The 18,435-nt window shown below is 33.1% G+C and overlaps 1 protein-coding gene across 1 annotated transcript; it reads left to right on the plus strand.

Moving 5' to 3' along the window:
- Positions 1 to 9,757: 9,757 nt before the first annotated feature.
- Positions 9,758 to 12,541, plus strand: LOC9313529 (probable inactive serine/threonine-protein kinase fnkC). The gene is made up of 7 exons (XM_021026115.1): positions 9,758 to 9,862; positions 10,177 to 10,195; positions 10,729 to 10,894; positions 10,995 to 11,161; positions 11,317 to 11,605; positions 11,702 to 11,850; positions 12,046 to 12,541. Exons 1-7 carry the CDS (start codon positions 9,806 to 9,808, stop codon positions 12,201 to 12,203), a joined length of 1,005 nt encoding a protein of 334 aa, XP_020881774.1. The 5' UTR covers positions 9,758 to 9,805; the 3' UTR covers positions 12,204 to 12,541.
- Positions 12,542 to 18,435: the final 5,894 nt, after the last annotated feature.

Genomic DNA, 18,435 nt, shown 5'->3' on the forward strand with positions numbered 1-18,435 from the left:
AAAGCTCCAATTAAAACAAGACCAAGTCGCCCGCAAGGTGGTGGGCGAGTGGTAGGGCAAGTCCGGAGTTAAGGGTGAAATCCCCGAACCCGGGTTCGATCTTCCTCCCTCGCTGTTATCAACACTTTGTTAGGAAGTCTGGGCTTGGGCTTCGGCCCAGGCAGTTTACCTGGTAGTCTGGTAACACGCGATCCAGCTACCCCCGGGCATTAGTCGGAAAGCATTCCAAACTCGGTTCAGGCAGTGTGGTAGCCCATCCTGCAGATCATGCACTAAAAAATTATCAACAACTGAGTCAGAAATTTGTTAATATAAAAGATATCCATATTAACATGAACATGATTGTTGTTTTTGTGAAAGAAGAAACAAAATATTGAATGATCATTTAATGTATACTAGGGGAGGTCCCCGCGCCCAGCGCGGGGTTGTATGTTGATTAAGACCAGAATTAATAATTAATATTTAGGGTTATCAAGTTAGGAATATTTATTGAATTAATTTTGTCAAGAGTCTAATTTTTATAACGACATTAATATAGAATTATGGTAAAACGCTATAACTTTTGATATATATTATTAGTAATCAACAATTAATAGTGTTTTTGAATCACAAACAATTATTAGTGTTTATATCTTGATATATATAATAGAATTAAATATAAAAAATCTATATATTTAAACCAACAATATATTAGCAACGCCCCGACCGCCACTGTCCATGGGTTCCCACGTCCAGTCTCGGTCTTTAGGCCCATCTTCTTTGTTTTGTCGTACTCTTGATTTTATGACATATTCATGCTTACTCGTTTCTTTCATATTAGCAACGCCCCGACCGCCACTGTCCGTGGGCTCCCCACGTCCAGTTTCGGTCTTTAGGCCCATCTTCTTTGTTTTGTCGTACTCTTGATTTTATGACATATTCATGCTTACTCGTTTCTTTCATATTTGTAATGCCACGACCGCCACTGTCTGTGGGTTCCCACGTCCAGTTTCGTTCTTTGAGCACATCTTCTTGGTTTTGTAGTACTCTTGGTTTTATGACATATTCACGCTTCTTCGTTTCTTTCATATTTGTAACGCTCCGACCGCCACTGTCCGTGGGTTCCCCACGTCCAGTTTCAGACTTTAATTTGGGCCCATCTTCCTGGTTTTTGTTGTATTCTTGATTTTATGACATATTCATGCTTTTAGATTGTATGTCACTGGAGTTTTTCGTAGTTGGAAACAAATAATTGAAAAATATAATCTCTTACCATATCTCTTACCTATCAAGTAAGTCATCTTGCTCTTTGAAGTAGTTATGTACGTAAAATTTCAATGGTATAGAAACAGGCATCTCCTTTGTATATATCGTGTCATATTTATCGTCCCTATTGTAGTATCTTTGTCTCTACCTTCGCCATTGGTCGCTGCGTAACCCTTCAGTTGATCTCTTGTTTATAAAACCCATATAAAAAGTTGTAAGAGAAATATCATTTTCTTAACTGTATCGTATATGTATTTGTAGTATATTGATCTGAGATTGCAAAGATGTATGCCTATCAAGAAGCTCTTAGCAAAGTAAACACTGAAGATAGGTACTAAAAATGAGAGGGTTACAGAGAGCAAGTATCTATCCCTTAGAAACCACTATGTGCAACTGAGAATAATTCATATATGTACATACATACACATGTATACAACATATTGAAGCTTTTAAATTTAAATATCGAATGCTACAAAACTGGAAAATTGCTTGTGGAGAAAGCAATATGAACATGGCCACATATATAACAAATAACCGATTATGCTTGTCGTAGATCATTCTCTTTCAAACCAAAAGTTTTACCTAAACAACATATCAAGTGACTCACAAGAGATACATAAGAGCCATATCCTAAAAATATCCGGCAAAGCAAAAACGCTCCAGGTTCGAGAAGGAAGTCATTGAAAAATTTGAGTATATACCAAACTGGAGAGTAATTCGGCTACAAAGAGAGATGTGTTGGCTTTGAAGAAAACGCTATGTGATGCTCTACCTTTTATTTATGAATTTTATGCTATGAATATATGTTTTTGTTAGGGTTCAACTTCAGTCTCCGGATTAGAGACTTATATTCATCCGACAAACAATTCGATGTCACAATCAACGCTACAAAATTGGTGGGTTCTCTCTATTAACAAACAAAAAAAATTCGGGGGTATATATTTTTTTTTTGTTTTGTTAGATCCATACGACGAAGAACATGACGAAGAACACCAAAAATTCTCATCAATCCGGTACGTTTGATCTTATTTTTATTAGTTTAACAATTACGGTTATGTCCGAATCTGAAATAACCATGGCTTCAGACTCCTTCACACCATGGCCACATATCACCGGAGTGGAGACGATTTCAAATTCGGAGCTTCTCTTCGCATATAAAATCATACATATGGTCTCTTTGTTTCGGGTTTCCTCTACAATAATTAGTACATATTTCAAAACTGAGCTACAAAAGAGCACATTGGATTTTGGTAAACATCAAGATTGCTTCCTACCTTCCAAGAAACATGATAGACTAATTCACATCCAAGACCAAACATTAGCCACATAAAGCCTGAATCAAATTAAACGATCTTAGGATGCTCTTCATAATCCGTAAGTTAAAGAGACTTGCATTAATATTGCAAATTAGACTCTAGAGGTCCACAATGGTTAATCAGAGTGTATCAAAGACGACGAATAAAGCATGAATTAGAATATCAGCAGAGGAAGCACACAAATATTCAATAAACGTAATCAATCACTGAGAATAGCATGGACCCAACTTTTGAAAGATTCATAAAAAAAGAAGATTTTTCCTATGCAACAATATTCAAACAATGAGAAGATCAATGATTGATGACTAACCATACAACCGAAGCAAAGCCATAAACAGAAACGAAAGTACTAAAGAGCCACAACAGCAGTGATACGACATTTGTTTCCTCGCACTGGAAACAATGACGTGCTTCCATAAATCCAATCTAGTTTTTATGGAAAACAAACCTGCATTCATAATAAACACTACTATTAATTATTATTTTTTATGCAAAAATTAAATGGCAGTATAAAAAATTCAATGGTTAGTGCCGAAAAAAAAAGCAAGGATTAGTTATGATATCAAATCAAAATTAAATATCAAGCAAGGTATTTACATAAAATTAAGGCAGTGGAGGATCTAAGAATTTTTTATATGACAATATCTACAACTAAACAAAGAAAATTTATATATTTTTAAAACAGAATCATTATTTGTTTTTTTGGTAAGATTAAAACCGAATCATTATCATATTAGTAAAATTATCATTTATTTATTATTATCCACGTTAATTCAAAAGTTTAAGAGAATATCTGCTTTTTTCTCATAAAAGGATGGAATAATAACATAACTCTTTTAGATTTATAACTATATTTGACATTATCATATTAAATCTATTAAGATAAATATATTTCTTTTTGAAAAATATAAATAAAATGATAATATAATTATTATAGATTTACAATTATATTATTATCCATGTCAAAATTTTAAAACATTTTACTTTTTTCTCACATAGGAAGATAGAACAATAACGTAACAGTTTAAGATTTACAACATAAAAATAATATCAGAATTAGAACGCCAAATCATAATCAACACAATTAACACAACTCTAATGGGAAATTAGAGTTATCTTGTGATTAAAATACTAAACAAACAAAACTAACCGAAACAAAACAAAAGTCTTCCTTTCAAAATCATTAACGTGACGGATTGCTGACTGATTAAGTTGAAGTTTTAGGCATTTAAAGATCTAGAAAGATGATTAAGGTTAAACATTTTTATTTATTTTAAACAACGTTTGAATGTTGACAAAAAAAGAAGAAGAGAGTGTTGGGACCATCGGGAGAGACAACGTTGAGCAGCTGCGAAAGAAGCCAACGTTGTCTATTATGTTCCTCACAGTGTTTGATTTGACTTTTGATGACATTACACTCCTGTCCACTTGTTATCTCGAAAGTTCATGCAATGGAAAATTATTAAACAAAACAATTTACTTTTATGTATAAATCCTAGGGAAGAACCGATCAAGCTAAGATCAATGGTTGTGGTTTTAGTACCGTATACTTCTCAAATATACCCGTTGAATAACGGAAATCCGCAAGACGGGGAGGAGACGAAGTCAACCTAGCTGGCAAAGGAGCTAACCCAGCTCCTTTGGTCTTATTTATGATCATATGTATTTAGCAAAATATGGTATACAAACCGAACCAATCAACAACAAAACCTGGTTTTAAATTGTTGTATATTTCTCAAAAGTCAAAACCCATAATAACCAATGGAACAGAAGAAGCTAATGCAGAGCATACTTACGCTTGGAGTAAAGAGTGATGCAAGCTTCCATTGGCACACCCGAAAACGCATCAGAGCATGGAAAGAAACCTAAAAACCAATAAATTAAACAATAATTAAATCTTAGTGCATGGAAAACGAATCCTATACATACCAAAGTCCGAATCTCAGTGCCTTAGAATGACCTCGATACCAAAAACTTTAAGTTACTACTTCCATATATGTAATATTTTAGTTTGGGGAGAGAGATTGGCAACGAAGAGTAATTCCTGAATTTAGCAGCCAAGTTTGTTATCCCTAATCTAAAGAGAAGAATACTTAAATTGTATTAACGACAAAAATTAGCCTCCTCTGAAGATTCATCCCTGAAATAAGTCATCTTTCTGACTTTGTGGCAACTGTGTTATCAAAAGTTGAGTGTTTCTTCTGAAAAAAGACATATTTGAAAATAATAAGAACATGTACCTCAACAAAATCGGGAGGTACCTCATCTTTTTACAACAAAAAGAAACATACCAAACCATCGATGATTACCTTCTCAAAAGTTGAAACCAAACTTTTTGATTATAAAAATTGATTAGTGGTGAAAATAGTGAAACCATAAATACAAAAAAAAAAAAAAATCAAATTTGTACAAATAAACTATAAGATCACCTGTTTATTCATTGAATTAGGTCCAAATTTTCCATACACCAGTTCACATCGTCCCCTCCATACATCCACCGTACAATAAAAAGAAAAATTAAAATTAGGTAGAAGCAAAAAAAAGTTCGAAAAAAAAGAACAAAAAAAACAAGGATTAGTTATGATCTGAAATTGAATACCATGAGCAAGGTATTTATATTGAATAGGAGGCGGTGCATGATTTAGGGTTTCTAAATTTTTCGACGATAAATACAAAAAAAGAAAAGAAAATTTACATATTTTAATAAGCAAATCACTATCATAATAATAAATATTTGTAAAACTGCCATTTATTCATTGTTATCCATGTTTATTTAAAATAATATTTACTTTTTTTCCGTAAAAATATGGAATAATAACAACTATTTTAGATTTACTACTATATCTGATACTATCTTATAAAATATATTAAAATTTAAGGGAAAATTCCTTTCTGTTTCAAAAATAAGGCGGAACAATAATATAATTTTTGATTTACAATAGATAGACATGCATGGTATCCATATGCGTCATGTCAAGCTGATCCATATTTTTTTCCAAAACTCGATCTAATTGCTATTATGTGCAAAAATCACCGCCGTTCACGTTCATGTTCACGTTAGCACTCCATACCTTAATTCACATGTAAACCTCTCTACCTATCTCTGACTTCAGCTCTCTCATCTTCGAGTCTCCCCAAGAAAGTTTTGACACCACACCAACATTTCATTCGTCAAAATTAAATCGAGTTTGCACAAGGTTACAACCGATTAATAGGTGGTCTTCTACCTTCTATTTACGATTTTATGCTATGAATATATGTTTTTGTCAGGGTTCAAGTCAATCTCTGGATTAGAGACTTATAATCATCCGACAAACAATACGATGGCGTGATAACCGTTTCTAAATTGGTGGGTTCTCTTTCATTGATCTACATATTATTTTTTTTGTTCGTTTTTTTTTCCAAATATTTAGATTGAAACGACGACGAACACAACGATCATACCAAAAATTTCATCTATTCCGGTATGTTTGATCTTTATTTTAATTAGTTTAACAATTAATAGCCGTTTACGATTAATTTCGGATATCTAAATCTTATTAATTTGAGTAAGGTTAGAATAGTATTCTTTTATGTTTATATTAATGCTCCGATTAATAATTTTTGGATATTTGACATTATCATCTTAAATATATCAATATTATAATAAATATTTTCCTTTTCCGATTTTTTTTTTTTTTATATTCACACGACGAAGAACACGATGAATTCAATTAAAGCTTCCTAAATGGTACTTCGTTGTTCCTTTTTTTTTTGGTTAATTATCATGTTTATTGTTTCCAAAATTATTTTTTCCTGGTTAATTCCGAAATTCAATTTAATTTTTCCAAAATTAATTAGATTTCATTAAGGGTAATTAAGTAATTACGTAAAATCAAGGACTCAACAAGAGCCGAGAGTCCGACACGTCAGCAAAAACACTTCTCAAATATTGTTATATATAGATCTAGAAAGATGATTAAGGTTAAACATTTTTATTTATTTTAAACAACGTTTGAATGTTGACAAAAAAAGAAGAAGAGAGTGTTGGGACCATCGGGAGAGACAACGTTGAGCAGCTGCGAAAGAAGCCAACGTTGTCTATTATGTTCCTCACAGTGTTTGATTTGACTTTTGATGACATTACACTCCTGTCCACTTGTTATCTCGAAAGTTCATGCAATGGAAAATTATTAAACAAAACAATTTACTTTTATGTATAAATCCTAGGGAAGAACCGATCAAGCTAAGATCAATGGTTGTGGTTTTAGTACCGTATACTTCTCAAATATACCCGTTGAATAACGGAAATCCGCAAGACGGGGAGGAGACGAAGTCAACCTAGCTGGCAAAAGAGCTAACCCAGCTCCTTTGGTCTTATTTATGGTCATATGTATTTAGCAAAATATGGTATACAAACCGAACCAATCAACAACAAAACCTGGTTTTAAATTGTTGTATATTTCTCAAAAGTCAAAACCCATAATAACCAATGGAACAGAAGAAGCTAATGCAGAGCATACTTACGCTTGGAGTAAAGAGTGATGCAAGCTTCCATTGGCACACCCGAAAACGCATCAGAGCATGGAAAGAAACCTAAAAACCAATAAATTAAACAATAATTAAATCTTAGTGCATGGAAAACGAATCCTATACATACCAAAGTCCGAATCTCAATGCCTTAGAATGACCTCGATACCAAAAACTTTAAGTTACTACTTCCATATATGTAATATTTTAGTTTGGGGAGAGAGATTGGCAACGAAGAGTAATTCCTGAATTTAGCAGCTAAGTTTGTTATCCCTAATCTAAAGAGAGGAATACTTAAATTGTATTAACGACAAAAATTAGCCTCCTCTGAAGATTCATCCCTGAAATAAGTCATCTTTCTGACTTTGTGGCAACTGTGTTATCAAAAGTTGAGTGTTTCTTCTGAAAAAAGACATATTTGAAAATAATAAGAACATGTACCTCAACAAAATCGGGAGGTACCTCATCTTTTTACAACAAAAAGAAACATACCAAACCATCGATGATTACCTTCTCAAAAGTTGAAACCAAACTTTTTGATTATAAAAATTGATTAGTGGTGAAAATAGTGAAACCATAAATACAAAAAAAAAAAAATCAAATTTGTACATATAAACTATAAGATCACCTGTTTATTCATTGAATTAGGTCCAAATTTTCCATACACCAGTTCACATCGTCCCCTCCATACATCCACCGTACAATAAAAAGAAAAATTAAAATTAGGTAGAAGCAAAAAAAAGTTTGAAAAAAAGAACAAAAAAAACAAGGGTTAGTTATGATCTGAAATTGAATACCATGAGCAAGGTATTTATATTGAATAGGAGGCGGTGCATGATTTAGGGTTTCTAAATTTTTCGACGATAAATACAAAAAAAGAAAAGAAAATTTACATATTTTAATAAGCAAATCACTATCATAATAATAAATATTTGTAAAACTGCCATTTATTCATTGTTATCCATGTTTATTTAAAATAATATTTACTTTTTTCCGTAAAAATATGGAATAATAACAACTATTTTAGATTTACTACTATATCTGATACTATCTTATAAAATATATTAAAATTTAAGGAAAAATTTCTTTCTGTTTCAAAAATAAGGCGGAACAATAATATAATTTTTGATTTACAATAGATAGACATGCATGGTATCCATATGCGTCATGTCAAGCTGATCCATATTTTTTTCCAAAACTCGATCTAATTGCTATTATGTGCAAAAATCACCGCCGTTCCAGTTCATGTTCACGTTAGCACTCCATACCTTAATTCACATGTAAACCTCTCTGCCTATCTCTGACTTCAGCTCTCTCATCTTCGAGTCTCCCCAAGAAAGTTTTGACACCACACCAACATTTCATTCGTCAAAATTAAATCGAGTTTGCACAAGGTTACAACCGATTAATAGGTGGTCTTCTACCTTTTATTTACGATTTTATGCTATGAATATATGTTTTTGTCAGGGTTCAAGTCAATCTCCGGATTAGAGACTTATAATCATCCGACAAACAATACGATGGCGTGATAACCGTTTCTAAATTGGTGGGTTCTCTTTCATTGATCTACATATTATTTTTTTTGTTCGTTTTTTTTTCCAAATATTTAGATTGAAACGACGACGAACACAACGATCATACCAAAAATTTCATCTATTCCGGTATGTTTGATCTTTATTTTAATTAGTTTAACAATTAATAGCCGTTTACGATTAATTTCGGATATCTAAATCTTATTAATTTGAGTAAGGTTAGAATAGTATTCTTTTATGTTTATATTAGTGCTCCGATTAATAATTTTCGGATATTTGACATTATCATCTTAAATATATCAATATTATAATAAATATTTTCCTTTTCCGATTTTTTTTTTTTATATTCACACGACGAAGGACACGATGAATTCAATTAAAGCTTCCTAAATGGTACTTCGTTGTTCCTTTTTTTTTTTGGTTAATTATCATGTTTATTGTTTCCAATATTATTTTTTCCTGGTTAATTCCGAAATTCAATTTAATTTTTTCAAAATTAATTAGATTTCATTAAGGGTAATTAAGTAATTACGTAAAATGAAGGACTCAACAAGAGCCGAGAGTCCGACACGTCAGCAAAAACACTTCTCAAATATTGTTATATATATTTCGGATATCTAAATCTTATTAATTTGAGTAAGGTTAGAATAGTATTCTTTTATGTTTATATTAGTGCTCCGATTAATAATTTTCGGATATTTGACATTATCATCTTAAATATATCAATATTATAATAAATATTTTCCTTTTCCGATTTTTTTTTTTTATATTCACACGACGAAGAACACGATGAATTCAATTAAAGCTTCCTAAATGGTACTTCGTTGTTCCTTTTTTTTTTTTGGTTAATTATCATGTTTATTGTTTCCAAAATTATTTTTTCCTGGTTAATTCCGAAATTCAATTTAATTTTTTCAAAAATAATTAGATTTCATTAAGGGTAATTAAGTAATTACGTAAAATCAAGGACTCAACAAGAGCCGAGAGTCCGACACGTCAGCAAAAACACTTCTCAAATATTGTTATATATAGATATAGATTTGTTTTTTTTTTTTTAATTTTTTGTTTGACGTCAAGAAAGTCTTTATAAAAACTAAAACTATTGCTTAAATATCAGACGCAAAAAGGCACTTTAGAGCAATTTCTCAAGACGGATTAAAACGTGATTATTGTGAAGGATTTCTTTTCCCCATCTGGTTTACCATGGAAAAAAGTGCAATCAAAGAAGAAGAGATCATTAGCAAAGGTCATATCAAAGAGGTACTTCTTTGGCTTCTATTTTCGGTTTGCGATAATCCATGAATTTTAGAGGGGTTGACTTGTTTAGTCTTGGAGGCGTTTCTTGATTAGTAGTTTTTGTGATGTATGATGAATTATGACGGTACTAATGATTCATATATAGTTGTACCTTTTGATGATAATAGCCGTACATGATCAAAGCGTATGAACACACAACCTATGAAATTGAGTCAATTTTCTGAAATGGACCAAAGATTTGTATGGAAAATGTCAATGGCTCATATTGATCAGTATTTGACTATTTCTTATTTTTCCTAATTTTCCATTTAATACAGGAATCTGATATATACAAAGGTACGTTGTCGTTGCTATACCAAAAGATCGACTACAACAATTGTGTCAAAATTGAAAACTATATTATATATGATAAATTGATGAGAGTAAAGAACACAAAAGTGTTTAGGAAGAATTATAATAGACTCTCATGGGAATAATTGTACAAGATACATTTTCTTATATAGAGATGAGATTGATCTAAGTTTCCAAATCTAAGGATAAATATAAATGTAAATAATATATTTAGAGATAATAGTTAATATCCTAAACTAAGATATTAACAAATATCATGATCGACCGTCGATCTCGGTCAATCTCCGGTTCTCCCAATAATATAATTTTTATTTCTATATAAAAGCTCTACACCAACATTATAAAAGAAATTTTTTTAAAAAATTATTAATCTTTTTTCGAGATCATCAAAATGTTCAAACGTAAAAAATACCATGGCCTTTTTAAAATTCTAATATTTATCTGTACTAAAAACTAAATATAAGTTGATAAAGGAGGCATCAAAATGTCTAACTACGAATTAAAAATAACTTCTAAAGGATGTCAACAACACGAGAAGCTCCAATTACCTTTACCACTCATTTTTATGAGAGAACGTCCTCCAACAACTTACAGCGTCACGTTCGAGTCTTTTGGGAAAATGATGGAGCTAGTCAACAATGGATATTACGAGTCCCTTCCTTTCACTGTTGATGGATTCAATTGGTACGTCATTCTCGTTATAAATCATTGCAACTTTAATTTGTTAGCTTATATATGTTTCTAATAGTAACCCACATTCTTGTGCTTGAATGAATGTTAAAAGGACGTTCAAAATCTACCCAAACGGAAACTCGGACACTACAAGAGGACTTGTCTATTGTTATGTAAGAATTGATAACTCAAGCCTCACCGACCCACCATTAGATGTGTATGCGGAGATCAAGTTCTTCGCATACAACTATGGCCTTAGCCAGTATTATACATACCAAGGTACTTAATCTTAGAGGATTGATTCATTGGTATGTAAGACAAATGTGTATTCTCATTGGTTATTGAAGAATTTACATAGCGATTTATGGCTCCAAGATTAACGTATCTGTTTTCGACTTAAAATAGTTTTTTTTTTGTTGTTGTTGTTGTTGTAGAAGTCGAGCCGGTAAAGTTTGATAGTGTAGAACAGGAGTGGGGAAAGTGGATTGTTCTAACTACGGCATCGTTTACGAAGGCGTCAACAGATTTCTACAAATACATTACCGACGGAGACAAATGTGTGTTTGGCATAGATGTCTTCGTTGCTCAACGCAACAAATCAGAAGTTTTCTCCTACGATGAAAACATCAGCAGCCCCGTTTTCACTTGGAACCTCACCAATTTCTCTACACTCACTCTGGACTCTTACACATCCGACCCGTTTTCTTCTGGAGACAGGAACTGGTGACTCTCTCTCAATCTCTCTCTACTTGTATAGACTCACATACACTTTGTTATATATCTATGTGTTAATAATATATATATGATGAATTAAATTAGGGTTTTGAAAGTTTATCCAAATGGAGATGGTGTTGGAACGGATAATTCTTTGTCACTCTACTTGTTGAGTGAGTCTAATGAAAAGAATTACGTTCGAGCCACACTAAGAGTTCTAAACCAAATCGGATCCGATAATGTGGAGAAGCCAGGTGAGTGGTTTAGTATGTTCTTGGATATATCCGATCATTTAAAGAGAGGAAAAAACCTTTATTTTGACTTTAATTACAAAATAAATACCATTACAAAATTATATATCAAAAAATTATATATAACATTATATATCAAAATTAAATTTATTATTTGTTTGAAGTTTTTATTTTGTTGCTCTTTTTTCTTATGGTAAGTTGAGGGATGGCCTAATGCAGCAGAAAATGGATGGGGTTACGCGGAGTTTATACCTCTTGCAGATCTTCAAGATTCAACCAAAGGTTTTGTTGTGGACGATGTGCTTGAAGTTGAAGTTGAGATCATGGCCATCTCTAAACAAACTCCAATTAATTAGGGCTTGTGAGCCCTAAAACAACCTACCACTTTCGTTTTTTCTTTTGTGTTTTTGTTTACAATGTCATTTGTGGGAGGTTCAAACGGGAGATCTCTTTGGAAAAACTTGAGACGTTAACGTTTTATCAATTAATGGATCGTCAAAGGCTTCATGCGTACACATGCATCCTCTACTCGAAGCCATGCGAGACCCCCTACCTCTATTGTTTATATATATGTTCAAATAAGAGAGGTTTCCATAAAACTCTTTTCCCACAATCTTCTCTTTTGTTTGTATTCTATGTGTCTCCAAAATTATAAAAAGTTTTTTTTTTTCAAATATCTTTTACCCATTTATTTCATTATCCTTAATCGTTATATAATAAATCTAATATATTAAAACCACTAAATTGTTTTTTCAGTCAACGCGACTACACAATTTGCTTATAAATGAACTTATGTTAAATTATAGTGACTGCTTAGGGCTTACTAAGTTACTATGTATGAGTCTAATAGATACATAAGAAAATATCAAAACTAGCTATATGTCTACCGAAAGATTAAAAAGAAAACAATAGATTGACATTTTTTTGTTGGCAAATCCGTGTGTTCGAGAAAACAAGAATAATCATCGTTTTATAACATGACGTATATATATATATTGGTTAGAGCATGATTATTGGTAGTATCTTAGAAATAAATTTTAAGAATATTTAAGTAATATATTTGTAAAAGTGATAGTTAAGATATAGTATTTTTGGGTTAAGATTTTTGTGTGATTAATGGTAGGTTCTTAACATGTGGTTCTAAGAAAAAAAAATATTAATACAAAAATAAAATTTATAATTATAGAAAATTTAATAATTGTTGCAAATTAAAAAAATTAAAACATACATGAGATACAATTTATAACATAAATAACATAAAGCACAAATATTTTAAACTTAATTTCTAGAATATTTTGTCCATATATGCTCGACCAAATCCTTCTTCAATTGTAGATGCATACCTCGATCACGAATTCGAGTTCTAGTGGCCATCGTATCGAAGAAATTTGAAGGCATATCTGTAGAATATGTGAAATCCACCCGTGAACTTCCTGCAGATTCCGCTTGTTCGAATTCGGTCGTATCAAACAGAGTATACCCATCTCGTTCGTCTTCTACTATCATATTGTGAAGTATTATACATGCTCGCATAATATTTCCTATTTTTACCTTATCCCAAAGAAGAGCCGGATTTTTGACAATAGCAAATCGAGCTTGCAAAACTCCAAAAGCACGCTCGACATCTTTACGGCAAGCTTCTTGATGGGTTGCAAATAAAGATGCTTTTTCAGTTTGTGGAAGTGAAATAGATTGGATAAAAGTAGCCCATTTAGGATAAATGCCATCCGTGAGATAGTAACCCAAATTATACTCGTTCCCGTTGACTGTATAATTCACTGCTGGTGCTCGTCCTTTTAAGATGTCATCAAAAACCGGAGAGCGATCTAGAATATTAATATCGTTTAAAGTACCTGGCGGTCCAAAAAACGCATGCCATATCCAAAGATCTTGGGAAGCTACAGCCTCTAAAACGATCGTTGGTTTTCCAGAGGCACGTGTATATTGTCCTTTCCAAGAGGTAGGGCAATTCTTCCACTCCCAATGCATACAATCAATGCTTCCCATCATCCCGGGAAATCCTCGAATCTCTCCAATATGGAGTAGTCGTTGAAGATCTTCTGCAGTGGGTTGTCGTAGGTACTCATCTCCAAAGCAATCAATAATTCCGTCAACAAAATGTTCCATGCACTTCATCGAAGTGGTTGCACCAATCCGGAGATATTCGTCAACCGCATCAGCACCAATCCGGAGATATTCGTCAACCGCATCAGCTGCTAAACCATATCAAGCATACGAATTGCTGCTGTACACTTCTGTAGTGTAGAAAAACCGTATCTTCCTGTAGCATCTCTTTTTTGTTGAAAGAATGGAATTGTGGAGAGTCGATCAACAACACGCATGAATAATGGCTTGTTCATTCTAAAACGGCGTCTGAATAGATTAGGAGGGAAAGTTGGATTTTCTGCGAAATAATCGTTCCATAACTGGATGTGTCCTTCTTCTCGATTTCTTTCAATATGGACTCGTTTTTTCCTCGGTTTTGCGGTTTGTGGACGATCACCGTAAGAATACAAAGAATTATCTATTTCTTGCTGTAAAATATTACTAAATTCTTCGTCCAACGCTTCTTCTAAATTTTCATGGGAAGATGATGCCATTTACAATGTAGAATTGTTTTGGATTTTTTTGAGTAAAAATAGAAGCCTTGGCGTAGAAAAGAAATTGGAGATTTTAGTTGTAGAAAAGAAAAAGAAGCCTTGGAGATTTTTGTTGCAAGTAACTGTTTTTAGAGTAGAAAAGAAATAGAAGCAAAGTAAGAAGGAAAGAGTCTGGACAATTGATATTACAAAGTGATATTACATGGTCATATTTATAGTGGACTACACAAAACATATACATGGTTAAGAAGCAAAGTGAAACATGTGGCTACAATGAATACTTGTGTCCGTGAACAAACAGAGAGGACTTGTGGTAAAAAGAAAACTCATTCAAACATGTGGTTAGAATCAAGACTTGTAGTGTCCGTGTACTTGCTGGAATCTTGTCCTCTTTAACATGTCCCCTTCTTGTCAACTTGTCTTTTTGCTTCACGTGTTGCTAGTGAAGCAACTTGTCTATCCTGCACAAAAACACAAACGTGTTACCATCACAATATCACAACTCCACTTGTTTGTCATGCACTTCAACTATTTCAAGCAAAACTGATTCATACAAACACTGATTCATTGATTCAAACAAGTTCATACAAGCAAAAGACATAACTTATGACAGAAAACACAAATTGAAATACAACAAAAAGACAAACTTATGATACATGAAACAAAAGAAAGCCGAACTTATGATACATGAAACAAAAGAAATCCTTCAAGCATTTGACAACATGTCATTTATGAGCTTGTCTTTTAAGGCAATTTCTGTGTCACTAAGCTCTGTTTTTGCAAGTAGACTATCAAGCATACTATGCTTGCTCTGTTTCTCTTTTAACTCAAAGTTCTTTTTTGAGATCTCCCATATGCCCTGCAACCTAGAGAGACCATTGCCTTCTTCTCCCACAGTCTTTTTTGCGTTGGCCTTTGCAGCCTTAACACCAATAGGACGATGCATTGCTTCCTCTACTCCATGGGACAGTGGCTGACAGCTTGAAGGCTCAACAGACTCCTTAGTCTTTCTTCTTTTAGACTGTCCAGTCGGTTTAGTAGTAGGAGCTGAACACCATTTTTGATCATGGCGAAGCTCTCTCCAAGCATGCTCAAGATTGAATTTTGCATCATAGTCGTTGGTGAAGATTTGGTGAGCCAGTTTCATCACATCATCATCATTCTGGCCACTTGATTGCTGTTTTAACGCAGCCTCATAACTCCCTACAAACTTGCATACACCATCATTGATCTTAGCCCACCTCTGCTTTATGTGATCTGGCTCTCTCCTTTCCACACCTTTCAGATTTGGACTTGCACCATAATAGTTAGCAATGCGTGACCAAAAAGCATTACCCTTTTGTTCATTGCCTATTACTGGATCCTTACTTGTGTTGAGCCAAGCACTGATGAGCACCACGTCTTCTGTGGGAGACCATTTCCTTCTCCCTCTTTTCACCTTGGGTTTGTGTGCAGCTTGGCTTGGAGAGTCAGCTTGGCTTGGAAAGACAGGGACATCATCATACGGATTGGCTTCTAGATTGTGAACCTCTTGTTGACTAGTTAAGAGGTTCACAAAGCCTGATCCATGACTATATGGATATGAATCCATAGCCTAGTTCTCTGGTTGGTGTTGAAAGGAAGCAGGATAAAAAAAGAAGAAGTGTTTTTGGTGTGTGTAAATCAGTATTAAGTTAGAGAAGAAGAGGTTCATATATAACAAGAGAAACGCTTGGTTTGTGTTAAGTGTGACACTAAATTCTTTACCTAATCAAATAAAACACAGAGGCTATAGGCATTGATAACAAAGATTTGTTGTTGAGTAGGCAGGGCATTATTAAAAAAGAGTAGGGGTGTGTGTTTAAGTGTACGTGATAGAACATAATGAGAGATAGAGTGTTTAGGTTTTTATTAAAAGGGAAGAAATCAATTAGACAAGAAGTTTGACAGATAAGAAATGAATTAGACAATAAGTGCTAGGTGTTTTAAGTGTGACACAACAAGCAATCAATACCAACTACCAAGCATTGAGTAAACACAATGTCACTAAGCAGAGCCACCAAGCATCAAATTCAATAGAACCAGTCAATGTCACTATCTCTTTTCAACTCAGCTTTTGCAAGTTCTCCAATTAACCTCGCCAAAAGATAAACAAATCAAAATCAAGCCAAACATAGTTCTCCAATCGACCAATCTCATCAATCACAACTTATCCATATGTATTCACCTAATCTAAATCATGAAACATACCAAATTCAACCAAACAACTAATCAAAAACGGATCAAAATCAAGGTTAAAATGAATCAATCTACCATTGTTAATGGAGACACATCAAACAGAGAAACATTAAATGGGTCAAACCAATAGAGAACACATCAAAAAACAGAGAAAACTCTCCATTTCTAAGGGAAACATAGAACACATCAAACGACATCATAAACCTCTAATTTTGCAAACATCAATTCCCATTTCTAAGAACCCTAATTTTGCTAACATCAAATCCCCAATTTCAGAAAATCCTAATTTCGACACCACATCAAATAACCCGAATATTACATGAAAAACAATCGAAAGCAGAGATATGCGTACCATGGAAAACAGATTGGAGCATCCAATAACCAAATTCTTCAATTTGGTGAACTCTCCGATATTTTGATCCCGATTTGGTGAACCAGAAATCGTCGATAGTCTCCATCTTCGGTTGAATGATGATGACGGCAGACGAATGACTAATTTCCGACTCATATCTCTTCTCAATTCATCGGATCGAGCCGGATTGAAGAGCTCTCGCAGTGCGTTTTTGGATGTTGAGAAAGAGAGAGAGAAACACGATGAACTGAGAAAAAAAGTAATACGCGTTAAATTTTATTTTTGGTTTTGTCTTTTTTCTCGCCCACTTATCTTAACACACAAAAAACATCTAAGCTAAGATTTACTTCTTAGCCTTTTAATCATTTTTGATTTAATTTTAAATGCTAAAACCTAAGATAATTAACTAAGATATGGGCTAAGATGCTCCGTTATTCATGCTCTTAGTGACAAGTTAAATGTCTTATCTGACCTCTACTCAATCATCTAGTTTAGTGAGTTTGTAAACATTATTTAACATATTTCTAGCAAAAGGCTTTAACTTTTGGAAAATCCAAATCTTGTGGAAGTTGTATTCTCAGTATGCTTTTGGAACTTTTTTCAAAACCCCTCATCTATAAATATCATAGAACGTTTATTAAAAAAAGAGACTATAAAATGTGAAAGTTTTAAACGTGTATGTGCAAAGTCAAATGTGTACATGTCTAACATTGTATATACATACACATTGTCACTTTGACCCACTCCCCTCGTGGCCAAAATATCTCACCAACTTCATATATCCTAACCAAACATATATTACTACAGAAAAATTAGGTATTCTTATCAACGGAAAACGTTATCTAGCGTTGGTGATAATAGATTTATCAACGAGATATTTTTTAAAAAATATTTCTATGGTTCTATATACTTCTATTATTTAATTTAGCGCTTTCATGTCTGCAATCATATACTCTACAATAACATTCAAATATAAATTACAAAGAAAAAATAATCAACAATATTAATTATAAAATTTTGGAAAGAGAACATTTTTGTCTTAATATTACTAGCTGTACGTATATTACTAGATGTATATCACCATCTCCTGCAAACGGGAACCTATACCACCATCTCCTATATATCATCCATTATGTACGCGCACTAATACATCTTCCTTCCTAATCCATACATGCACCCATATATATATACATGACTCACGCATGATAATTCATATCATAATAGTAATCATTCATAAATCCAAACCAAAAATACCTAAAATTACTCTCAAATCAAATATATATGTCTTCTTTCAAAATGATCTTTCAACCACTCTCACTACTTCTTTTCTTAACTCTACTCGTTAGTTCTGTTACTTGCGGCCGTTTCCTCTACGACTTTGACCCTGTCCCGTCATCTGCTACTACGCCATTGGATACT

This window comes from Arabidopsis lyrata, assembly GCF_000004255.2.
Source record: "Arabidopsis lyrata subsp. lyrata unplaced genomic scaffold ARALYscaffold_5, whole genome shotgun sequence".
Taxonomy (NCBI): Eukaryota; Viridiplantae; Streptophyta; class Magnoliopsida; order Brassicales; family Brassicaceae; genus Arabidopsis; species Arabidopsis lyrata.

Excerpts from the sequence above, each read along its gene's own strand:
- LOC9313529 (XM_021026115.1), top strand. The coding sequence starts at position 9,806 with ATGGAAAAAAGTGCAATCAAAGAAGAAGAGATCATTAGCAAAGGTCAT. Across the intron at positions 11,606-11,701 it reads TCTTCTGGAGACAGGAACTG|GGTTTTGAAAGTTTATCCAA; the intron begins GTGACTCTCTCT and ends GAATTAAATTAG. Across the intron at positions 11,851-12,045 it reads CGATAATGTGGAGAAGCCAG|TTGAGGGATGGCCTAATGCA; the intron begins GTGAGTGGTTTA and ends TCTTATGGTAAG.